Source organism: Rhincodon typus, chromosome 2 (genome assembly GCF_021869965.1).
Source record: "Rhincodon typus isolate 14 chromosome 2, sRhiTyp1.1, whole genome shotgun sequence".
NCBI lineage: Eukaryota > Metazoa > Chordata > Chondrichthyes > Orectolobiformes > Rhincodontidae > Rhincodon > Rhincodon typus.
This window is the reverse complement of record NC_063333.1, coordinates 141,724,362-141,745,041: the sequence shown is the minus strand read 5'-3', so window position 1 is coordinate 141,745,041 and position 20,680 is coordinate 141,724,362. Positions and strand designations below refer to the sequence as shown.

At 39.6% G+C, this 20,680-nt stretch overlaps 1 protein-coding gene across 7 annotated transcripts in view; it reads right to left on the bottom strand.

Moving 5' to 3' along the window:
* Positions 1-20,680, bottom strand: part of ulk4 (unc-51 like kinase 4) — a 428,124-nt gene that overhangs the window by 126,806 nt on the left and 280,638 nt on the right. For 6 of the 7 annotated variants that reach the window (XR_007263863.1, XM_048606245.1, XM_048606253.1 and 3 more), the window contains 2 exons: positions 12,545-12,711; positions 3,531-3,629 (listed from right to left, as the gene is read on the bottom strand). Coding sequence is in view for 5 of the 7 variants with exons in the window: in XM_048606245.1 (XP_048462202.1) it covers positions 3,531-3,629; positions 12,545-12,711 (266 nt within the window). In the remaining 2 variants the exon portion in view is untranslated. The remainder of the gene's footprint in view (positions 1-3,530; positions 3,630-12,544; positions 12,712-20,680) is intronic. The other variant, XR_007263865.1, reaches the window with a different exon arrangement.

Sequence of the window (20,680 nt, the reverse complement as noted above, 5' to 3'; positions counted from 1 at the left end):
GCTCCTATGATGCTACTTGGCTTGCTGCATTCATCCAGCCCTGCACCTTGTTGTCTCGGATTCAAATCATTAACTCTTTTGTTTTAGTTGCCAATATCCATAGGTTGAGTTCAGCAGCAAAAAACTTGGAGGTTTAGAAAAGCTTTCTTGTAAACAGCAAACAGAATTTTTCACCTTTCCCTTCTGGACCCGTTCCTTGACCATAAACCAAACCACACTGGGGAAGAACTCAGCTCTTATCATTTTTGTTTAAGGGCTCAGCCTTTTTTGTGTATTCTTAGCAACACATCATCAAGTTTTCTAATCAATTAAAGAGCTCAATACATATTTTCAAATATACTACTACCAAATCACCTGTGTCACTAATTACATTAATGATTTGCAAGCCCACCAGGCCATTCCAACAGTAACAAAGATAGGGGAGATTGGAAAAAGAGGGAGGAGCTAAATTAAAATGGTGTTGGACTGAACACTACTGTTAAGATATTTTCTAATCAACTTGTTCACTGATGTTATTGCACACCCCTGAAGCAGGTGGGACTTGAATCCAGGCCGTCTGGCTCACAGGTAGGGACACCACCACTGCACCACAAGAGCTCTTTTTTAAATTTTGTTTTCTAACCAACCTGTTCAGAGATGATACTGCACACTTCTGGAGCAGGTGGGACTTAAACCTGGGCCTCTTGGTTCAGAAATAGGGACATTTCCACTGCAAGACTACAGCCTGTGAATTCAGCTCTTCATTTTAAATCTTCCAGCACAATTGTCTTTAAAAACTGTCAAACTGATTTACAGTACACTCTGGAGGTGACTGGCAGAGCAGGCTCAGGGGCTGAATGGCCTACTTCAGTTCCTATTTCTTATGGTTTTATCTTTCTTCTCTTTCACTTTGCCTCTGATCTGCCATATGTTTCAATATAATACCATCACTATTAAATCAGTGCAAAAATACAAAGATCTGCTTTTTAAATTTTCATGATAAGCCAGCAGCTCAGATCTTCAGTTAACTTCAGCGGTATGTCCAGTTATCAAATGTAAATCTATCAATTTCGCTGTTTTGTATTAAAACTATGTATTGCTCTCATTTTGATTCTTCAGCTGCTGTTCTTGGCAAGTATTAGAATCTTCCTAGGGACACAGTCCTTGGATGTTTACCCAGTCATCTAAGTTCTCTTCCTTCTGATTCTCTGAGTCATTGTAGTCTTATTTTTATTCTTGATACAGTGTGGAGCTGGAGGAACATAGCATGTCAAGCAGCATCACAGGAGTAGGAAAGTCAACGTTTTGGGCCTCGACTCGTCATCAGGACTCTTTAGGGCTTTCAGGCCATCTGCGTGGCGGATACAAGTGAATAGGACTGGATGTCCGTGGTGGAGATGAGGTTTTGGGGGCCAGAGAATTGAAAGTCCTGGAGGAGGTGGAGGACGTGGGTAATGTCCTGAATGTAGGTGGGGAGTTCCTGTTATAGGGATTTTAAGCGACCTGCTGCCTTTCCTGCTGTGTTCCTAAAATTGCTTAAATTGTTTAACTCGATATTGAGTCCAGAAGGCTGTAGCCTTGTTATCACATGGTCAGCTATTACACACTACCCATTGTTTGCCACTAATAGTCTCCAAAAGGAGCTATTCATTCTCCTAGGCTAACTGTTATCCACTTTTTTGTGTGTCCAGCTGTTCTCTTTGTTTAGACTCTATCTCCACCCATCGTTTATTCATTCCGCTACCACCCACCCCACCGCCCCCCCAACCCCAACTATGTTCTGCATGAAAAAACAACTTTTTCCTAGCTACCATGAGTTCTGAAGAACTGTCACTGGACCTGAACCGTTAGCTCTGATCTCTCTCCACAGTTGTTGCCAGAACTGCTGAGATTTTCCAGCAAATTCTGTTTATGTTTTCAATGAGCATTGTGTGCTATCAACCAACTCTGGAGCTGATCTATTTGAGCCTTAAAGGAACTTGCATTTCTAACTCAAACCTCCTTCCCTCTGTATAGATGATGCCAGACTTGCTGAGTTTTTCCAGCATTTTCTGCTTTTTTTCAAAACAGCAAATTGAATACTCCTGAAAAGGTGTAGACACGCATGTGAAAATCTTAAACAAATGATGAAATGTGAATTTGCTTCACATGACATAAGGCAGGGTTGTCAAAGCAGGTTCCATAGTCATAGATGTTCAATTAACCAGTGATGAATCTAGAAGACAATGGTTCACTATTACAATCTTTAAGAAAAACTAACCTATGGTTTCACACCATCAACTATTATCTCTGTAAAACCTACTTTGAAAATTTGAGCATAATCCTGTGTGCCACTGAGCCTCACAGTTCAAAGCATCTATGAAATTAATTGCTCATCTGCGCTGAAGTCAGGAAGAGTAATGGTCCAGAATTGTCATTTATGTCAGCAGCTCCAGAGCAAGCGATTGACAGGTCCTTCCACTCGACCCACTATCAAGTGCCTTCATAATAACATAGAAAGGATTGGAAGGATATGTTTTGCCTTTAGCCCATCCCCACCCCTCTCCACTGCCCGAACTGTTTTCGAGCAATTATTGGGGCAGAATGTTTATTTCCATACTTGGGAATAAAGAATTGCACAGATGGAGAGCAGATAGGTAAATTGGACAGAGAGTGGTGCATACCCTCGAGGCAGCCTCCATGATTTATCACCAATTCATTAAAATGCCATGTGAATTCTACATTCTACTATCCTATTTGACAGTACCCTAATGCTACTCTCTACCCAAGTGGTAGAGAGGAAAATTTCCCTCCATCCTTGACTCTGTCAAGACTTCAATGAAGAATGACCGTTTGGACAAGGTACATGCAGACTGCTTACATTGTAGAGCAATCCCTGACTGCGAGATGGGGACATAAAAAAAGGAGCTGGAAAGAAATTGTTGTGTGCTGATACTTAGATTTTAAAAATATGCTTCGGTTTCAAGGGGTGCAAAACAAAAAGCTACTAAAATTAACAAACTGAATATCTCATGATTATTCTGACCCAGGTAAAGAGAATAATCTGAATAGACCCTGTTTCAACTTCAGTTGTAGCTCATAAAAAATATATGTATAAGTAAAAAAAAATAATTGTGCCATTGGTGATGCAGAAGTCTAGATGCTGAACATTGGTTTCTTGTTGCTTGGATACAGTGAAGGCTGCTAGCAGTGATACCAAAGCTATGTTGGAATACTTTTTCAAAGTAACTTGCAGTGTCAACCCTGTACTGAGCCAACACAGCCTTATGTGGTTTTTTTCTCCCCTACTGTCTTTAGACCAGTACAGACTTTTGGTAATTCAGTACCAATATTAGGCTCACCTTTAGTGTTAAATATGATATTAATTGAAACATGTTGAGAAACAATCTTTTAATGTTATTTAAGATGGCTTTTATTAATTTATCTGGCCTGAAAGTATTCTACCAATAAATATTGTGGTTCACTCTACCTGTGAAAAAGTGCAAAACAGCATCACTGTGATTGAGCAAACCCCAACACTCCCTCAATCCAGAAATGAAATGAATTCTTACCAGTTGAATAAGCAGGCTAATTAAGTCTGTCAGGGGTTTATTGATAAGCAGAAGTTCCTCAGCAGCCTGGGTGTCCCCTCCTGCATCTGACTTCTGAGCCTTAATGAGAAAACAGAAATGAAAAGGAATCTTGCAGTGTGCGCTCTTTTGAGATACAAATGAGTCCCAGTAGGTGGTGAAAAATGTCAGCAGAAGACAGCAAGAAACATATTTCATAATACTTTCTGTATAGGGAAATGTTTCCATCCATAATTAGCTAATTAATTTATGGTGTCTTACTGACATTTGTATTGTAACATAATCATGCTTGTGGCATTTCCCCAATCACATTTTACGAACAGAAATTAGCAAATTGTGTGATAATCATGGCAAGTTGAGTCCACTGCACCCAAGATTCATAAGAAGGCAAGTAAACAAAGATCCCATAAGTGCTGTAAGTTTTAGAGATAATCCAAATCAGATTAAAAACAAAAAAAAAACAAACAATGAGAGATTTGCAGATATTTCAATGAAATAGATTCAGTCCCTTGTTTTTGAAGGTGTAGCCCTAGATCTTCACCAAGTTGAGGTGACTTGGAACCTTTTAAAAATGGCAGTGAGTTCCAAATCTGAGAGTCCTGACACCATTCCTGGGGTTTCAAATTTTTGGAATGCCAATTCAGGGAAGGGCTGATGCTGGCCAAGCCAGAGGCATCACATCCCATGAGCCAATAAAGATAAATTCCTAATCAAACAGCCATTATTTCTGTCAGGGTCTATTCATAGAAACTCATGCAAATCTCCAGTTTATGCTCATTGCTCATTGCATATAATTAATTACAACTAATATGCATGTCACCTATATTAACTGTATGTAACTGAGCAAAGGACGAGGTTGGATAACAGGTTTTTCTCTTTGCAAAGGATAATTGACTTTGGATCGAGTTATTGGCTTAAGTTAGTTCAGTTGAGTGTAGATTTGCTGCAAGTGTTCAAAAAGGGAGTTGGAAAGTTCCGGGCAGAAATTTACATCACAATGAATAAAGGGTAGGTGGAGTATTGGATGATTTATCTTATGCTTATTGCAATATTTTGGATCTCACTTTAATCACCTTTAGGAATCAATCGGGCTTTTCACTGTTTCTTTTGTGCCTCCAAGATGAGTATGGATGAAGAGGAGTATTCGGGTTCCTGATGTTCAGTTATGTCATGACTATATGAGGTAGGCTCAATCGAAAAGCTGGTCTTTTCCTTCTCATCATTATCATGTGTTTATCTGTTTGTGCTGCAGTCAGTTTTGGTTCCACATTGTTCAATCAGGGCAACAAAGCCACAGATGATGTTCAGCTTAGATTCACTAGGATGGCACCAGATATGATAAATTATAATTGTCTACAGTCATGAAGACACATGGACTATTTCTACTCAAGTGGAGAAGGCTTAGTGGTTTTAAAAACTATATGAAGTGTTTTAATGCAGTGAATTGTTTACATTTGTAAACAGAAAGTGATTTGTTCCAATCAAAATATTGCTTATATTGGTTGGGAAAATCAATGATGGGCAGCTGTGGGAGCAGTTGCCAATTTAGAATGATTTAAGAAGGTGAGCATAAAGATGAGGGGAAAAATATCTTGAAACAAAGGATTCTTGGAGCATGGAATGATTTGTCACATAGAGAATTTGAAGCACAGATCAATGCAGCTTTTAAGAAGCAATGGATAGACACTTGAAACAGAAGATGAATCAAGACGACGAAGAGGAAAAGGGGTAATGGAATTTGTATTGAATGTCTGTACCGAGAGAAGGCACAGACATGATGGGTGAGTTTTGTACTTTTGTCTGATAAACCTCAATGGTTCTTCATCCCAAATAAATCCCAATGTGCAATTACCTTGTGTGTGCATCACTACTTTGGAGTGTACTGAACTCTCTTGTTAACAATTTAGCTCTTCTGAGCAAAGTCTGTAGTTGCAGAGCCATTCACCATAGACATGAAACAATGCAGCTTCTCATGATTTTGCAGTTTTGTGGAAGCCGCTCACGAAATACATTTGTTACAAAGGAATTTTCTTTGTTTTTTTAATCCTTACACAGTGAAGCAATCATTTCACTGCGTGAAAAGATTTGCGAGGGTGGATCTTTCTCAGGCAGATGTAATAGACAGAAACATTAATTAAAGGTTGTTTACGAACGATGGAAGTTCTCTGATAACAACTTCAAAAGATGTTGGGTGGCATAAATACTACCACTATGTCCGTTATAAGGTATGTGTTTAGAGAGAATAACTCACCAAACCATAAAAATAGCCTTAGGCCTCCCAGGTGGCATTTGCATGTCTCTTGTAAATATTCACTTTTTCTTGTCTGCACACCTGCATGAGCCACAGGCTATATAAGACAGCTGTAGTATTAACAGAACAGTGAATGACACACAACTTATGTATTCCTGCAAATTGTTTCACAGAGAATTTGGGCTCACATAATTTCTTGAATTTTAACCTCCCACAGCCTAAAGATGTGCAGGTTAGGTGGATTAGCTATGCTAAATTATCCATAGTGTCTAGGGATGTGTAGGTTGGGTGGACTAGCCATGGGAAATGCAGTGTTACAAGGATACGGTGGAGAGGGTCCTGGGAGGCATGCTCTTCAGAGGGTTGGTGTGAACTTGATGGGCCAAATGACCTGCTTTCACACTGTAGGGATTCTATGATTCTATACTTGCCACTTTAAAATCACAGAGCCATTTGCAACATGGGACAATAGTATTAAATAAACTCTAGACTAATGATACTTTCTGGTCAATGGTAATCCCTTATCAACATCCTAGTGGTTACCGTTGACCAGAAATAGAACTGGACTAGCCATTCATGTACTGTAGCTGGAACAGCAGGTCAGAGGCTTGGAATTCTATGACAAGTAACTCACCTCCTGTCTCTCTATTGCCTGTCCGCTATTTACAAGGCACAAAACAATAGAGTGATGGAATACTCCTCACTTGCCTAAATTAGTGCAGTCTCAACAACAAGAGAAGCTTCACACCATCCAGGACAAAATAGCTCACTGATAGGCATCCCATCCAAACATTCTGTCCCTTCACCACTGACACAGTGTAGCAATGTGTAACATCTATAAGATGCGTTGTAGTAATTCACTAAGCATCCTTTGACAGCATCTTCCAAATTGTGTCCTCTACCATCTGGAAGGAGAATGACAACTGATGAATGGGAACACGACCATCACGTGCAAGTCCCCTTCCAAGTCTCACACCATCTTGTCTTGGAACTGTATCACTGTTCCTTCATTGTTGCTAGGTCAAAATCCTGAAACTTTGGTCTTAAAATCCCTGTGGATCTCCCTCCACCTGAAAGACTGCAGCAGTTCAAGAAGGCAGCTCACTGCCTCTTTCACCGGGGTAATTAGGGATGGGCAAAAATGGTGGCTTTGCCAATGACATCTATAGCCCATGAACAAAAATGAAATTACATTAACATGAAGCCCATGATTGATATAAGTATCATTGCATGCTATGGTCCATCATTAAAACTCCTCTGGCTTCACCATCCTGTATTTCCACAAGTCTGTTTTTCACTTCACATGAATGTCTTCATATATCTTCTTTAACTTAGATCTGCTTTGATGTATGTCACCATTTGCCCAGTTATGTTACATGCAATCAGCCCTCCAACAGAAACGTATTAATATCAAGTAACAAAAACAGAAAATGATGGAAAAAAACTCAGCAGGTCTGGCAGCATCTGTGGAAAGAAGTTCTGAGGAAGAGTCACTGGACCTGAAACATTAACTCTGATTTCTGTCCACAGACGCTGCCAGACCTGCTGAGTTTTTTCCATCATTTTCTGTTTTTGTTTCTGATTTCCAGCATCTGCAGCTCTTTCGGTTTTTTTCTTATATCAAGTGAAGCTGGCTTACCTCTTCGAGTACCTGCAATACACCTTGATTTCCTCACTGCTGATTATATTAAGGATATTTCCTCTAGCATTTAATAACTTTAAAAAATATCACCTCCAGCCCAATCATGGGCTATACTTTAATGTAATATTTTTTATCATTCATGGGCTATAGGTGTTGCTGGCAAAGCCACCATTTTTGCCCATTGTTAATTACCCTGGAGCAGGAGGCAGTGGGCTGCCTTCTTGAACTGCTGCAGTCCTTCTAGTGGAGTCATTGAGTCATTTAGCACGGAAAGAGACCCTTTGGTCCAACTCGTCCATGCTGACCAGATATCCTAAATTAATCTTGTTCTATTTGCCAGCATTTGGCCTATTTATATACCCATTCAGATGCCTTTTAAATGTTGTAATTGTACCAGCGTCCTCCACTTCCCCTGGCAGCTCATTCAGTACACACACCAACCTCTGCATGAAAAAGTTGTCCCTTGGGCTCCTCTCACTTGAAACCTATGCCCTCTAGTTTTGGGCTCCCCTATCCTGGGAAAAAGATCTCGGGTATTCACCCTATCCATGCCCTTCATGATTTTATAAACTTCTATTAAATCACCCTTCAGCCTCTGACGTTATGGGGAAAATAGTCCCAGCCTATTCAGCCTCTCCCTATAGCTCAAACCTCCCAACCCCAGCAATATCCTTGTAAATCTTTTCTGCATCCTTTCAAATTTAACAACATCTGACCTATTGCAGGGAGCAGGTGATCCACAGGGATGTTACAAACAAAGTTTCAGGATTTTGATCCAGAAACACAGGTCCTGAATTATATAAAACATCACTTGATTGAGATACTAGACTGAGATGCTGTCCACCAGCACCGTTGGCATGAGAAATCCTGTTTGAAGAGGAGCAAGAAATCCTGCAGGATCTTAGCCAACAATTCTAGCTCAACCTACCATACAGAACAGGTTATTTAGTGTTAGCTGTGTCCATTCAGCTGTTGAGCTTGTCCATTTAGCAACAGTGACTATGATTATGACTATTTCATAAAGTAATGCACTGCCTGCAACTGTACCATGATACTGTGCTAACAGTAGTATGCCTTGATGGTCACATAAGGCAGTGTCTTCACAAAAGATTGCTCAGTGCCATGTGATTCTACCCACAGTAATTTCCTTACATCACTATGGTCACTTGAGGGGATTTGCTTTCTTACAAGGGGAAAGGGGAAGTCAATCAGAGAAATTAATATAGATCGACAACTGCCAAGTCAAGAATGACAAAGGCAGCAAGCCCCATAAACTGATACAAGCCTTTGAGTTAAGGGAAACCTTAAGATGTAAAAAGTAATTTAACAAAAAGTACAACAGATTATCACCCAAAATACAGAACCTGATGGGTTGCATCCTAGGATTTTAAAGGAAGTAGCTGAAGAAATAGGGGATTCTTCCAAAATCCTTAGATTACAGAATACTGAATGGCCTGGACAGAGTTGATGTTGGGAAGATGCTTTCATTGGTAGGAGAGACTAGGGCCCGAGGGCACAGCCTTAGAGTAAAGGGAAGACCTTTTAGAATGGAAATAAGGAGAAACTTCTTCAGCCAGAGAGTGGTGAATCTATGGGATTCACTGCCACAGAAGGCTGTGGAGGCCAGGTCATTAAGTACATATAAGGCTGAGATAGATAGATTCTTGACTGTCAAGGGGATCAAGGGTTACGGGGAGAAAGCGGGAGAATGGGATTGAGGAACTTATCAACCATGATTGAATGGCGGAGCAGACTCGTTGGGCCAAATGGCCTAATTTCTGCTCCTATGTCTTATGGTCTTAAGTCCCAGACAATTGGAATACTGTCAATGTAACAACTTTATTTGAAAAGTGAGGGAGATAAAAAAATGGTAACTAAAGACCTGTTAGCTTAACATCCATTGTTGGGAAAATGTCAAGTCCATTATAAAGGTTGTAAGAACAGAGCATTTGAAATTCATAATATAATCAAGCTGAGTCAGTATGGCCTCATGAAGGGGAAAGCATACTTGATAAATTTACTGCAGTTCTTTGAGAAGATAACAAACATGATAGGTAAAAGGGATCCAGTAGATGCAGTACATTTGCATTTCCAAAATGCATTTGATAAGGTATTGTATATTAGGTGACTAAATAAAATAAAAGCCCATTGGTTTGGGGTAGTATATTAGCATGGGCAGAGGATTGGCTAACTAATAGAAGAAGAGATTTGGGTTAAGAGGCATTTTCAACCCGGCAACCTGTAACTAGTGGAGTGCCACAGAGATCAGTGCTGGAGCCACTATTATTCCCAATATATATTAATGTCTTGCATGACAGAAATGAATGTTCTATCATCAAGTTTGCATTAATACAAAAATAGGTGGGAAGGAAAGTAGTGAGGATGACACAAGGAGTCGACAGAGGAATACAGACAGGTTAAGTGAGTGGGCAAAAATTTGGCAGATGGAGTAATATGGGAAATGTGAAGTTATGCACTTTAGCTGGAAGAATGGAAGAGGTGAATAGTATTTAAATAGGGTAACTACTGACAGCCGCAGCACAGAGGGATTTGGAAGTCCTTGCGCATTAATCACAAAAGCTACATCCAAGTACAGCAGGTATTAGGGAAGGCAAATGGACCGTTGGCCTTTACTTCAAAGGGAATGGAGTATGCAAATTGGGAGGACTTGCTAAAAATATACAAGGCACTGACCAGACCACAGTTGGAATACTGTGAATAGCTTTGGTCCCCTTATCTAAAGAGAGATATATTGGCATTTGAGACAGACCAGAGACGGTTCACTAGGTTGATCCAGGTATGGAGGGAATTTTTTGAACATTGGCGTCAGTGTCTGCCCTTGTTGACAGCAGACTCCCAAGGTATGGAAAATGGACCATGTTGTTCAAAGGCTTATCATGGATTTTGATAACTTCGAAGTTTTGGTGGGTGGCAATGAGGTGAAACAGAGGCAGGCTGGTAGAGCATGTTTTCACTGTGAAATGTTTAGTGTAAGACTTATATTCTAGTATGCTATGGTGAAGGTGTTACTACTACCTTTAACTGGATCTTCAAGAGAACATTGTTAATTTAGGATTTATGCAGTTTAAATAGATACACATAGAAGGCAGTCTTTGCCAGCAAAGTGTGTTTGTGCTACTGTTAATCATGTCCCATGTACAACAGCATGACTGGACAAGAGACTGAATTCAACTATTTCATGTGCCAGTTCCTTTCTAAAAGGCTGAAGCAGAAATACTGGCCTTCAATCTACCAAGGGGTTGTGCTGGTTCCCATCATAAATTAAGTGGGAGAATAGAAGAAATGGTACAAATAGCCAATTTCAACCATTTATGCAATTATTATGGGAGACTGGAGTAATCCCACAGAGATTCTGGCTGCAGCATTTACATCAAATATCTGTGCTCATAGAATTAATTTGTAGCTTGCACCCTTATTAGTTGAATTTCCCATGAATGTAATTCTCGAGGGGCCAAGAATGAATGTTATGAGTCCACCACATATTGACTGCTCAAAGCCAGCAGACGTAATTGGAATACGATAATGTCACTTTTCATTGCTAGAAAGTTACTGGCTGAAGAATGTGTGGCAGTTCAGCATTCTCAGATAATGACAACAATATGCCCTTCAGCACTGCATTATTACTGGGCTATACATCTTCATCACCCCACACTGTTTTGTACTTTGTCACTGATGGGTGGCCAGTTAGGCTGAACAGGATTGCAAGCATTTGGTTTAAGAGTACAAGTAATATTCTTGATATTTCTTCCCATTTTGTTTCTGCTTTTTTTCTACATTTTCAAGGCAGAACTGGAGAGTTTGAATTTATAGTTACAAGATATGATGTCAGACAACATCCTGTGCTGACCTTTTAGCATCCATTTGCATAAAACACTGCGTATTCAAACCTCTGTGAACATGTCTTTTTTCTTCCTATATTCTTTTGTGGGATGTGGGTATTTTCTGTAAGGCACAAGGTGTATATGCATCAGCTAATGTTTTTTGCATTCTACTGCAGGCTCTTGCAGTAAGTCAAAAAGTAAGAACAGGAAACAGCTTCCCAGTGCTCCACCTCATGCACCACCTCTGAGGATGCTGATGCAGGATCCTCAGATGATGTACCATGCTGGCATTTACCTGTACTCTCTACCCAGGCAGGAACTTTTACCTTATAGATGCACATTCTAGATTAAGCTTGGTATTACAATCTAGTCAAACCAATGATTCTTCTAAACTCCAAAGAGTACAGGCCCATTCTACTCAATCACTCTTCATAGGTCATCCCAGGAATCAATCAAACCATCAACGAATACTCTCTCCATTGTGGTACAGAGGGATCCTCACATAAAACATAGACGATGACTCCCATTTTGTGTTTTCATAGAATCATAGAATCCCTACAGCGTGGAAACAGGCCCTTTGACTCAACAAGTCCACACCGACCCTCGGAGCATCCCACCCAGACCCATCCCCTCATAACCCACCTAATCTACACATCCCTGAACACTATGGGCAATGTAGCATGGCCAATCTGCCTAACCTGCACATCTTTGGACTGTAGGAGGAAACCAGAGTACCCAGAGGAAACCCACACAGACAGGGGAGAATGTGCAAATTCATCACAGACAGTCGTCCAAGGGTGGAATTGAACTCGGGTCGCTGGCGCTGTGAGGCAGCAGTGCTAACCACTGAGCCACCGTCCCTTCCCATTGGTACCAAGTATTTATTTATATTCTTTGTTTTCATAACTAGATAATTCTGACGGATATTCTGTTCCACATTTGAGATTCTAAGGAGGGTTCTTCTCTCCTGATACTGTTGGTTTATCCTATCAACTCTTTGACTCTAATCAAGAATTCTGGGAAACATTATGATTGGGATATGCCCTGCCCCACGGCAATGAAGACAAACAAAGGCAAACTATACTTGGCATTGCTTGCCCATTGTCCAATAAGCTGGGAAAGGAGTATCCATGCCTTTTATCTACTAAGAAAACCCAAGAAAAAACAAGCAAAACAAATTACTGAAGGGGAGAAAAATATGAACTAAATCTAGGACGAATAAAAATCTGGAAATAGATGGCCACTCAGGGCCTGTTCTTACCTGCAAAGCAGAGCGGACAACACTAGATATATGCGTCAGCATGTTATGTAAGGTATCAATTAGATATAACAACAGATTATTGGTGGTCTTCAAGCCACTTTTATCATCCATTTCGAAATAGATAGCTGTGGTTTCAATAAATAAGTTACGGACAGAATCAACTAGACCTGTGGGACAAGAAAACAAAACTGAAACCAGCTCTGATGACTCAACACAAAATATTTAGTACAAACTTTTCAATCATACTACAATGGGGCTGACTTACTCTGTAAGAGTACATGTATGTGTTCATTGTGCATTAAAATTTTGTAGTCATGTTAGTTATTGTTAGAAGAGATGACTCTTGAGGAGTATTAATACCAGGATTGTAATTGGACCAAAGAGCCTGTTTTCTGTGTTGTATATTCTGTGTAAAATACACTACATATATTTTTGATTATTGTGAAAAAAAGTTATGTTGTCAAAGCTCTTCATCGCACACTCATCAGGACAGATACAAGAATGCCAAATTGTAAAAGGACCAAAATTTATGCTGCATGAGAAACAGGTGTGGATTGATCAACAAGTTAAATCTGATTGGCTGAGGGTTTGGCATGGAGAATTCACCAAGGAATCATTGAGACAGCATGGTTTTGTCAAAGGGAAGTCATTTTAAACCAATTCATTGCAGTTATAGGAGTGATGTACTGTGGATAAAGGCAAGCCTGTAGACATACTGTATATGGGTTTATAAAAGGCATTTGATAAGGTGTCACATCAAAGGTTATTGTGGAAAATATGACCTCATGGTATGAGTAATAACCACATGGATAGAAGACTGGAAAATTGACAGAAAGCAGTGAGTATGCATATATGCATCTTTTTCTGATTGGCAGGATATAAGGCATCTATACCGAGGCCTCAACTTCTTACAATTTACATTAATAACTTAGGTGAGGGCAGTAAAGGTATGGTAAATTCACCGATGACAGCAGGCTAGGTAGGAAAATATGTTGTGAAGAAAACATAAGGAAGCTGCAGACCAATACAGAATAAGTGGGCAAATATCTGGAGTATAATGTGGGAAAATGTGAAGGTGTTCATTTTGGCACCAGGATGAAAAAGTAAACCATTGCTTAAATGGAAATGAGTGCAGAATTCTGGAAGTGTAGAAGAATTTATTTGTTCTAGTGGATGACTCACAAAATGTTCTTCTATAGGTTCAGCCCATAATCAAGAAAGCTAATGAACCTTTACTTGCACATCAAAGAAAGAATGTGTAGTGACTAGAACCGGATGGATCTCATTGACTATGGAATCCTTAAGTGGGGCTGTTAAACTGGGCCAATCAGGGAGCCCTGAGTGACAGATATAAGTAGGAGATTAACAAAAAAAAACAAGGGATTCAGAGTCTCCTCACTTCAGGGACTGACTCCAAGCTGGCTGGCCACAGCCAGTATACTGTGCACATGTAAATAAAGGGTCACTTGGTGATGGAATACCGCCCTCTGTGCAATTATTTCATTAAAAAGAGAAAAAAAAATAGACAAGAGATTCAGAATCTCCTCACTTCAGGGATTGACTCCAAGCTGGCTGGCCACAGCCAGTGTACTGTGCATATGTGAATAAAGGGTGACCTGGTGACTGCATACTGGCCTCTGTGTAATTATTTCAGAATGATATGCTCCAGTTCTACGAGCCATTGATGAGACCACATCTCGAATATGATGTGTAGTTTTAGTTTCCTTGTTTAGGGATGAGGCACTCCAGAGGATGTTTACCAGACTGATACCTGGAATGTGTGGGTTGTCTTATGAGGATAAATTGGACAGGCTGGGCTTGTATCCACTGGAGTTTAGAAGAGTGAGGGGGTGATTAGGTGAAACCAGTCTTGGGAGTTGGAGTGAAATGAGCTGAAGCTGGTCCTGGTCCTGTAATGAGACCTGGGATTTAGAGCTGGTGTCTGGGCCATAGAGGAAGCCACAGGCACGTCCAGAAAATCAAATATTTTCACGTGAGAGACAAGAAGAAACATTTGATTAGTCTCCAAGTTGATGTCCTGGAAATATGGGAAAAAGTGTTCTGTGACATAGTTACAGAACAGTCCTATAATATCCAGGATGACTGGTTACTCATGAACAACAATCAACGTTAACTGTCATGGTCATCATTTTTGAGATCAACTTATAATTCTGGATATATTAATTGAATTTAAATTCTACCAGCTACTACGATGAGACTGCAGCCCATGTCCTCGGAGTATTAGTCTGGGCCTCTGTAGTACTGGTCCAGTGACCTTACCATCACATCACCATCTCCCTCATGTGAAAGTTACTGTTTGATTGCACTTTTATTTCTAGAAAGATGTAATCCCTCTCTTTGCTTTGTCAAGACTTCACTAACTGGCATTGGTAATTTAGAAACTTACCTCTCTTTACCATTATTTACAATGACAAATATTAACAGTTTTGCAAATGAGCTGGTATAATGACATTTAATTGGGTATATAAGTTGTCCCCTTTACAATAGACATTATTTAACTGCATTGGAAATAAAAACAATTGCTGGAAATAAACCAACATCTAGAAAAGGAAAAATTAGGTATACTATGCTATATTATTAACTGTCATCAGGACCAGTGAAGTGTCTCTGCCTAAGCATTAATCTCCAATTCCAGATGATGAAGAACTGCTCTATATTCTAGCGCATTTCTATGTTTTTAAAAAGTTCCAGTACTTGCCCTATTTTTCTCCTTCTAAACAGTGTTTCTTTTCTTACTCTAAAGACGTGGTTCAACCACATACTTAGAAGTACAATCTCTTTGTCCTGTCAGTTTGTTTTAATTAGGGTGCATCTGCTCTCACAGAAAGACCACTAAATAAAACTGTACAGACTCTCTGTGTACCAAAAAAAAGTGAAAAATTAGCTCTCAATTAAGTAACTCTCAGATAGCCAAACAGAATTTACCTGGCAGTATGCTTAAGAGCTTGATTCAAGGCAGAGCTTAGTCCCAGCACGTGGGTAACAAACAACATAAACTTGCATTTAAATTACACTTTAACAAAGTAAGATGTCTCACAAAGCTTCATGGGAGTGTTACCAAACACAGTTCACTGGAAAATTGTATAATTAAATATTAGGTCAGATGACCAGCAATTCAGTCTGGTAGCTTTGGGTTTAAGAGGCACTTTGGAGGACAAAGGACAGGCAAGAGAGAGATGTTCAAGGTGAAAATTCCACAGCATGTGGCCTTGGTGCCTAAAGGTACAGCCATTAACAGTGAAATGAGGAATTAGAACAATTCCAGCGTCTGGAATTGGAGATTAATGTTTAGGCAAAAATCCTTCACTGGTTCTCACGGCAATAACATTAGGGATATGCAATATGCCACAATTACAGATGCACAGATATTTTGGAGAATTGTAGGGCTGGAGGAAATTATGGAAGTCAGAAAGGGTGGGGCCATAAAGGAAGTGGAAAACCAAGATGAGAATTTTAAAGTTAAGTTGTTGCTGAACCAGAAGCAACGTAAATCCTAAATATATATGGTAACAAACAAACTGAACGGTGCTCCTAAAATTTTGGGTATTATACAAGATCTTTCAACGACTGCTACCTTCCCAAACAAAAACATCCTGTCAAACAAAAGCAGAAATTGCTGGAGAAACTCAGTAGGTCTGGCAGCATGTGTGGAGAGAAAATAGAGTTAACATTTCGAGTCCAGTGGCCCTTCTTTGGAACATATTATCTGTTTTCCCTAGAGAAGACTTCAGATCTGTTCATTATTAGAAATATTCTCCAATGAATGAACAATTCACCATCTAATGCAAATAATTATAATGAGACAACATAACAAAACAAACTAATCACAGCATCACTGAATACATAATTGTGAAACAATTGGGCCAATCACATGGCAATTCGAATGACCAAAAGTATTCAGACACTAAAATTATACCTACAATGGTAACAAACTATAATTCCTTGAACAGAAAAATAATTTAATGATTTTATCATCCAGAGGAAAATTCCAATGTAACCATACACTTAAAATAACCTTATTATTGCAGTGTGAATACTTTTTCACTTTTACTGTATATTCATATTGTGTATGCTTTGAGAAACATCACAATTGACAGTTGAACACTGCGATCATTGGTTCAACAGAGTTGTGCAGCAAAGATCAACAGTGGATGTGAAAACATTGGGAGAAACAACAGGTAACATTGCAGTTGGTATGTTCTATAAAACACAGACTGAAACATTGTTTCAAACCCTTTGATATGCATCATTGGAAGGGGTAGGAGAAGCAATGATGACAGCGTGTGTCTTTCATGTAATATCTCCTCAAGAGGCTTCATGTCGAATGTTATTTTTTAACTTTCCTGTGAAACAGCTAGGAGCATTTTATTGCATAAAGGTGCTATGTAAATATATACAGGCTGCATAAACTGATGTGCCAAATGTTGTTCACCTGTGCCGTAAATTACTATGGCTTTAAAACTGGTTCCTCTTTCGTATATCAGAAGTCCCGATGTTCATTTACTCTAATGACTACTATACAGCTTGGACAACAAAATATGAACTACTAATTTCCATTTCAGAATAATGTTATGACATTGTCCTCTTCATGGAGTTCTTCGTTCATGTTCTTGGAGACACTAAAATTATGGCATAAATATTGTGGGAGGTATGCAATTTCTTAAAATTACCATATAACAATGTGGACACCAGGTTTTTTTTGTAGTTTCCACATTCTCTAATTACTTTAGAATTTTAAATATGTAACAGATAGTTTCTGTACTTGCTGCCTTGTAATTAAAAATACGGATTTTTAAGATCGTAATTAAGATTGTTAAGATTATAATTTGAAGATTGTACACAATAACAAGTGCACATACACCACATGGACTGCAATGCTTCGAGTCGTACAATTAGGGCTGGACAATAAATACTGTGTCTTGCCAGCAATGCCTACATCCCATGAACAAATGCAATAAAAAAGGATGACTCTCACAAATGTGAAAAGGGAAAACTGATTAAAGTTAAAATACAGATTAAAAAAAGATGCCAAGGTGATTGCACCAATGTTAACCACTAAAAAATGGTTAAAAGTTGACTTTGGAGTAAAATGAATCAGAATTAAAGATGTACTATGCAGTCCAATAAACCAATGGTAAAGGTTACACATAATAGACATGCATAGCACTGCTGAGGGCCATTCAGCCCATTAAGTATGCATCAGCTTTTTTGCCAAGAGGAATCTAGTTAGTCCAACTTTCTTGGCACATAACCCTGCAACTTTTTCTCCTTCAACTATTTATCCAATTTCAAAAGTGTGCTTAACAACATTAAGAAGTTATTTTTCCACACTAGTACAAAGTCAAGCTGGTCTTCTTTATCTAGGTGAGGATGTACTTGTTTAGAGTGAGTGCAACTGAAGTTCACCAGTCTAAATCCTATAATGGCAGAAATGTCTTAGAGGAGAGATTGAGGAGATTGTGCTAGACTTTCAAAGAATGAGAGGTGATCTCATTGAAAGTTACAAAACTGTAACAAAACATGCAAAGTTGATAGATTTCCCCTGGCTGGTCAGTCTAGGACAAGGGGGTATAATCTCAGAATAAAAAGCAGGTCATTTAAAACTGAGATGGTGAGAAATGTCCTAACTCAGAGGGTGGTGAATCTTTGGAGTTCTCCACCCCAATGCTGGGAAAGATCCATCATTCTGCAGGTCCAAGGCAGAATTTGATATATTTCTGGAGATTAATGAAATCAAGAGATATGAAGCTAGTGTGAGAAAGTACTGTTGATATAGATGATCAGCCATGATCTAACTGATTGGAGAAGCAGGCTTGAAGGGCTAAATGGCCTCCTCCTGTTCTTATGTTTCTCACCTGGTGATAAAAAGTAGGAAGTTTGATCAACAAGAAAATACAAATGTAAAAATTGGACTTCAAAAGAGAATTATGATCCCACTGATGTTTGTTGGAAATTGGCTGAATAAGAATAATGATTATTGAGAGGGCCTTGAACCAGCAGAGGAGAAAAGAGAAGTGATGAAGGCTGATTATGATTCAGGTGAGGACAGAAAATGTTCTTTAGACAGCTGCTCTCTGCAACAATCTACTGCTGAATCAGAGAATATAAATTATTTTAAAGGGGATTTAGAACATTTCATGAAAATGAGAAACATGAAAAGAGTGGAATTTGATCAAGTTGATCATGTGAAGAAAAACCCCATTAGAGATTTGCAGTAATAGTCACATTGTGGTCATGTTATTTAGGTGTGACAAGATTGGCATTAAGCTTTGCAAAGATTAAATGTAATGGATGAAAATGCAGGCAAAGAAGGACACAATGCAATGATGAGGATGAAGGGCAAGGATGAAATCAAGGGCTGAAACTATTCATCTGTGCGAAGAGCCAGAAATATGTCTTGCACTGGTCAATCATCAAATCTCAGAATGGAAAAGGCATTGAGAAGAATAGAGAGGTTTCTCGACCTGTAGGTTCTTAAGGAAACAGCCACTTCCTAGTTAAACTCAAAATGCTCTTCTAAGGGAGACATAGACTGCTGCATAGGAGAGTAAGGTCTCTTTGCACCATTGCTTCTGGGCCAAGACGAGTTTGAATGCTTTAGCCCACATGCCAAGCTAACCTGCTTTCCCCTCTGGTACTCTCTGACTGACCACCATCCCAGTGTCCCCGATCATCTACCTCTGTCCTCAACTTCTGCCAACTCCTCCCAAACTTATCTGCTGCCTGGAAATGGTCTCTTGTGGAGCATTCTCCATATGACAGGGAGCCATGCTTTTCAAGTGGAGGGAAGGCATTTTTCTAAAACACACATATGCTATGGAGTTAAAACTTTACAGTGCTCAGTTGACTCCACACTTGTAAATACCTTGGCATCGTGCGAGAGCCTTCCAGCAAGAGTCGTAATAACCACTTTGCATCAAATGCTATAAAAATGATTGTTGCTACTGGTTCTAGGATTAACATATAACACTATACCTGAATCATATAATTACAGGACATAAAGCTGAAGGATTCCTGGATTGATGAAGAAGCCCTCTCTTCCTAGTAAATTTAAGAACTATTGGGATATCTTTCCATTTTCAAGCCAAATCTGAAAGTGAGAGAATTCCCAGGAGGCTAAACTTTCTACTAAAGTAGAAAGCTTGCTGGATCATTTGCCAATCAGGTAACTGACTGGCTGCTGGAAGGCTTCCCACTGGAATTAGAAATTCACATTGGAAAGATCTGCCCTCTTGGAGCTTCTGGCCAAACAGAGACCTTCAATTCCACAACTGGGTGACACCATGACGGAGTCCCTGGCTGCTGTTGGGAACCCCAACACACAGCAGAAAGGATTGCTCAAGGGAAAGTTAAGTGCTATTCTAGGAGGAGGGATGTTCTGATGTGTGGGATATGAAGACAGGGAGCAGGAGTCATAAACAAGGGCAAGGGGTGGTCAGCAGCCAATCTCTGTCCGAGGTTAAGTCTCTCAATCATGCACAAATTAGTGCAGTTCGAGTGACTCTAACGCCCAAGCTGGCAGCCTACCCATACATTAGTTCAGCATCAGGTAGACTACTGTTTCTTGTCCTGCCTGCTGTTGAAGTAGTTGACCAGAGGCAGGACGCAGCCCTTAAGTCATTGTTAAATGATCATTTAAGGGCCTCAATTAGCAGTGGGGTGGAAAAGTGGCAGACCAGAACTCTGTCACTGTTCTGCTTAAATACATATACTTTGGGCTTTCAGGCTCACCGTCTCTGGGCCTGGAAGATTACACCCAATATTAGCTGCCTTTATAGGGTTGAGAAAACGCCAGTGAGATTCCAATTTGAATAAATATGCATGTGTACAAACAACTGACTCAGAAAGGTTACCACTGTGATTCATGCTGGTGTAATGTGATGAACAATGCTGTTTTGCGCAGGCACTGGATTTTTGTGCTAAAGGTCAATCACTTCCTGTGAAATTGCAGATTTCAGTGTAAAAGAGCTTGCCTGAGATCCCTGGTTGCCAGGAAATGCCCAAGATGATCACCTGAATTTTGCTATTTCTCTGCATTACAAACATTCCTCAAAATGGGGAATCTCATCATTCTTAAAAAAAAGTCCCCTAAATCTTTAAGACCTTCTCTAAAGT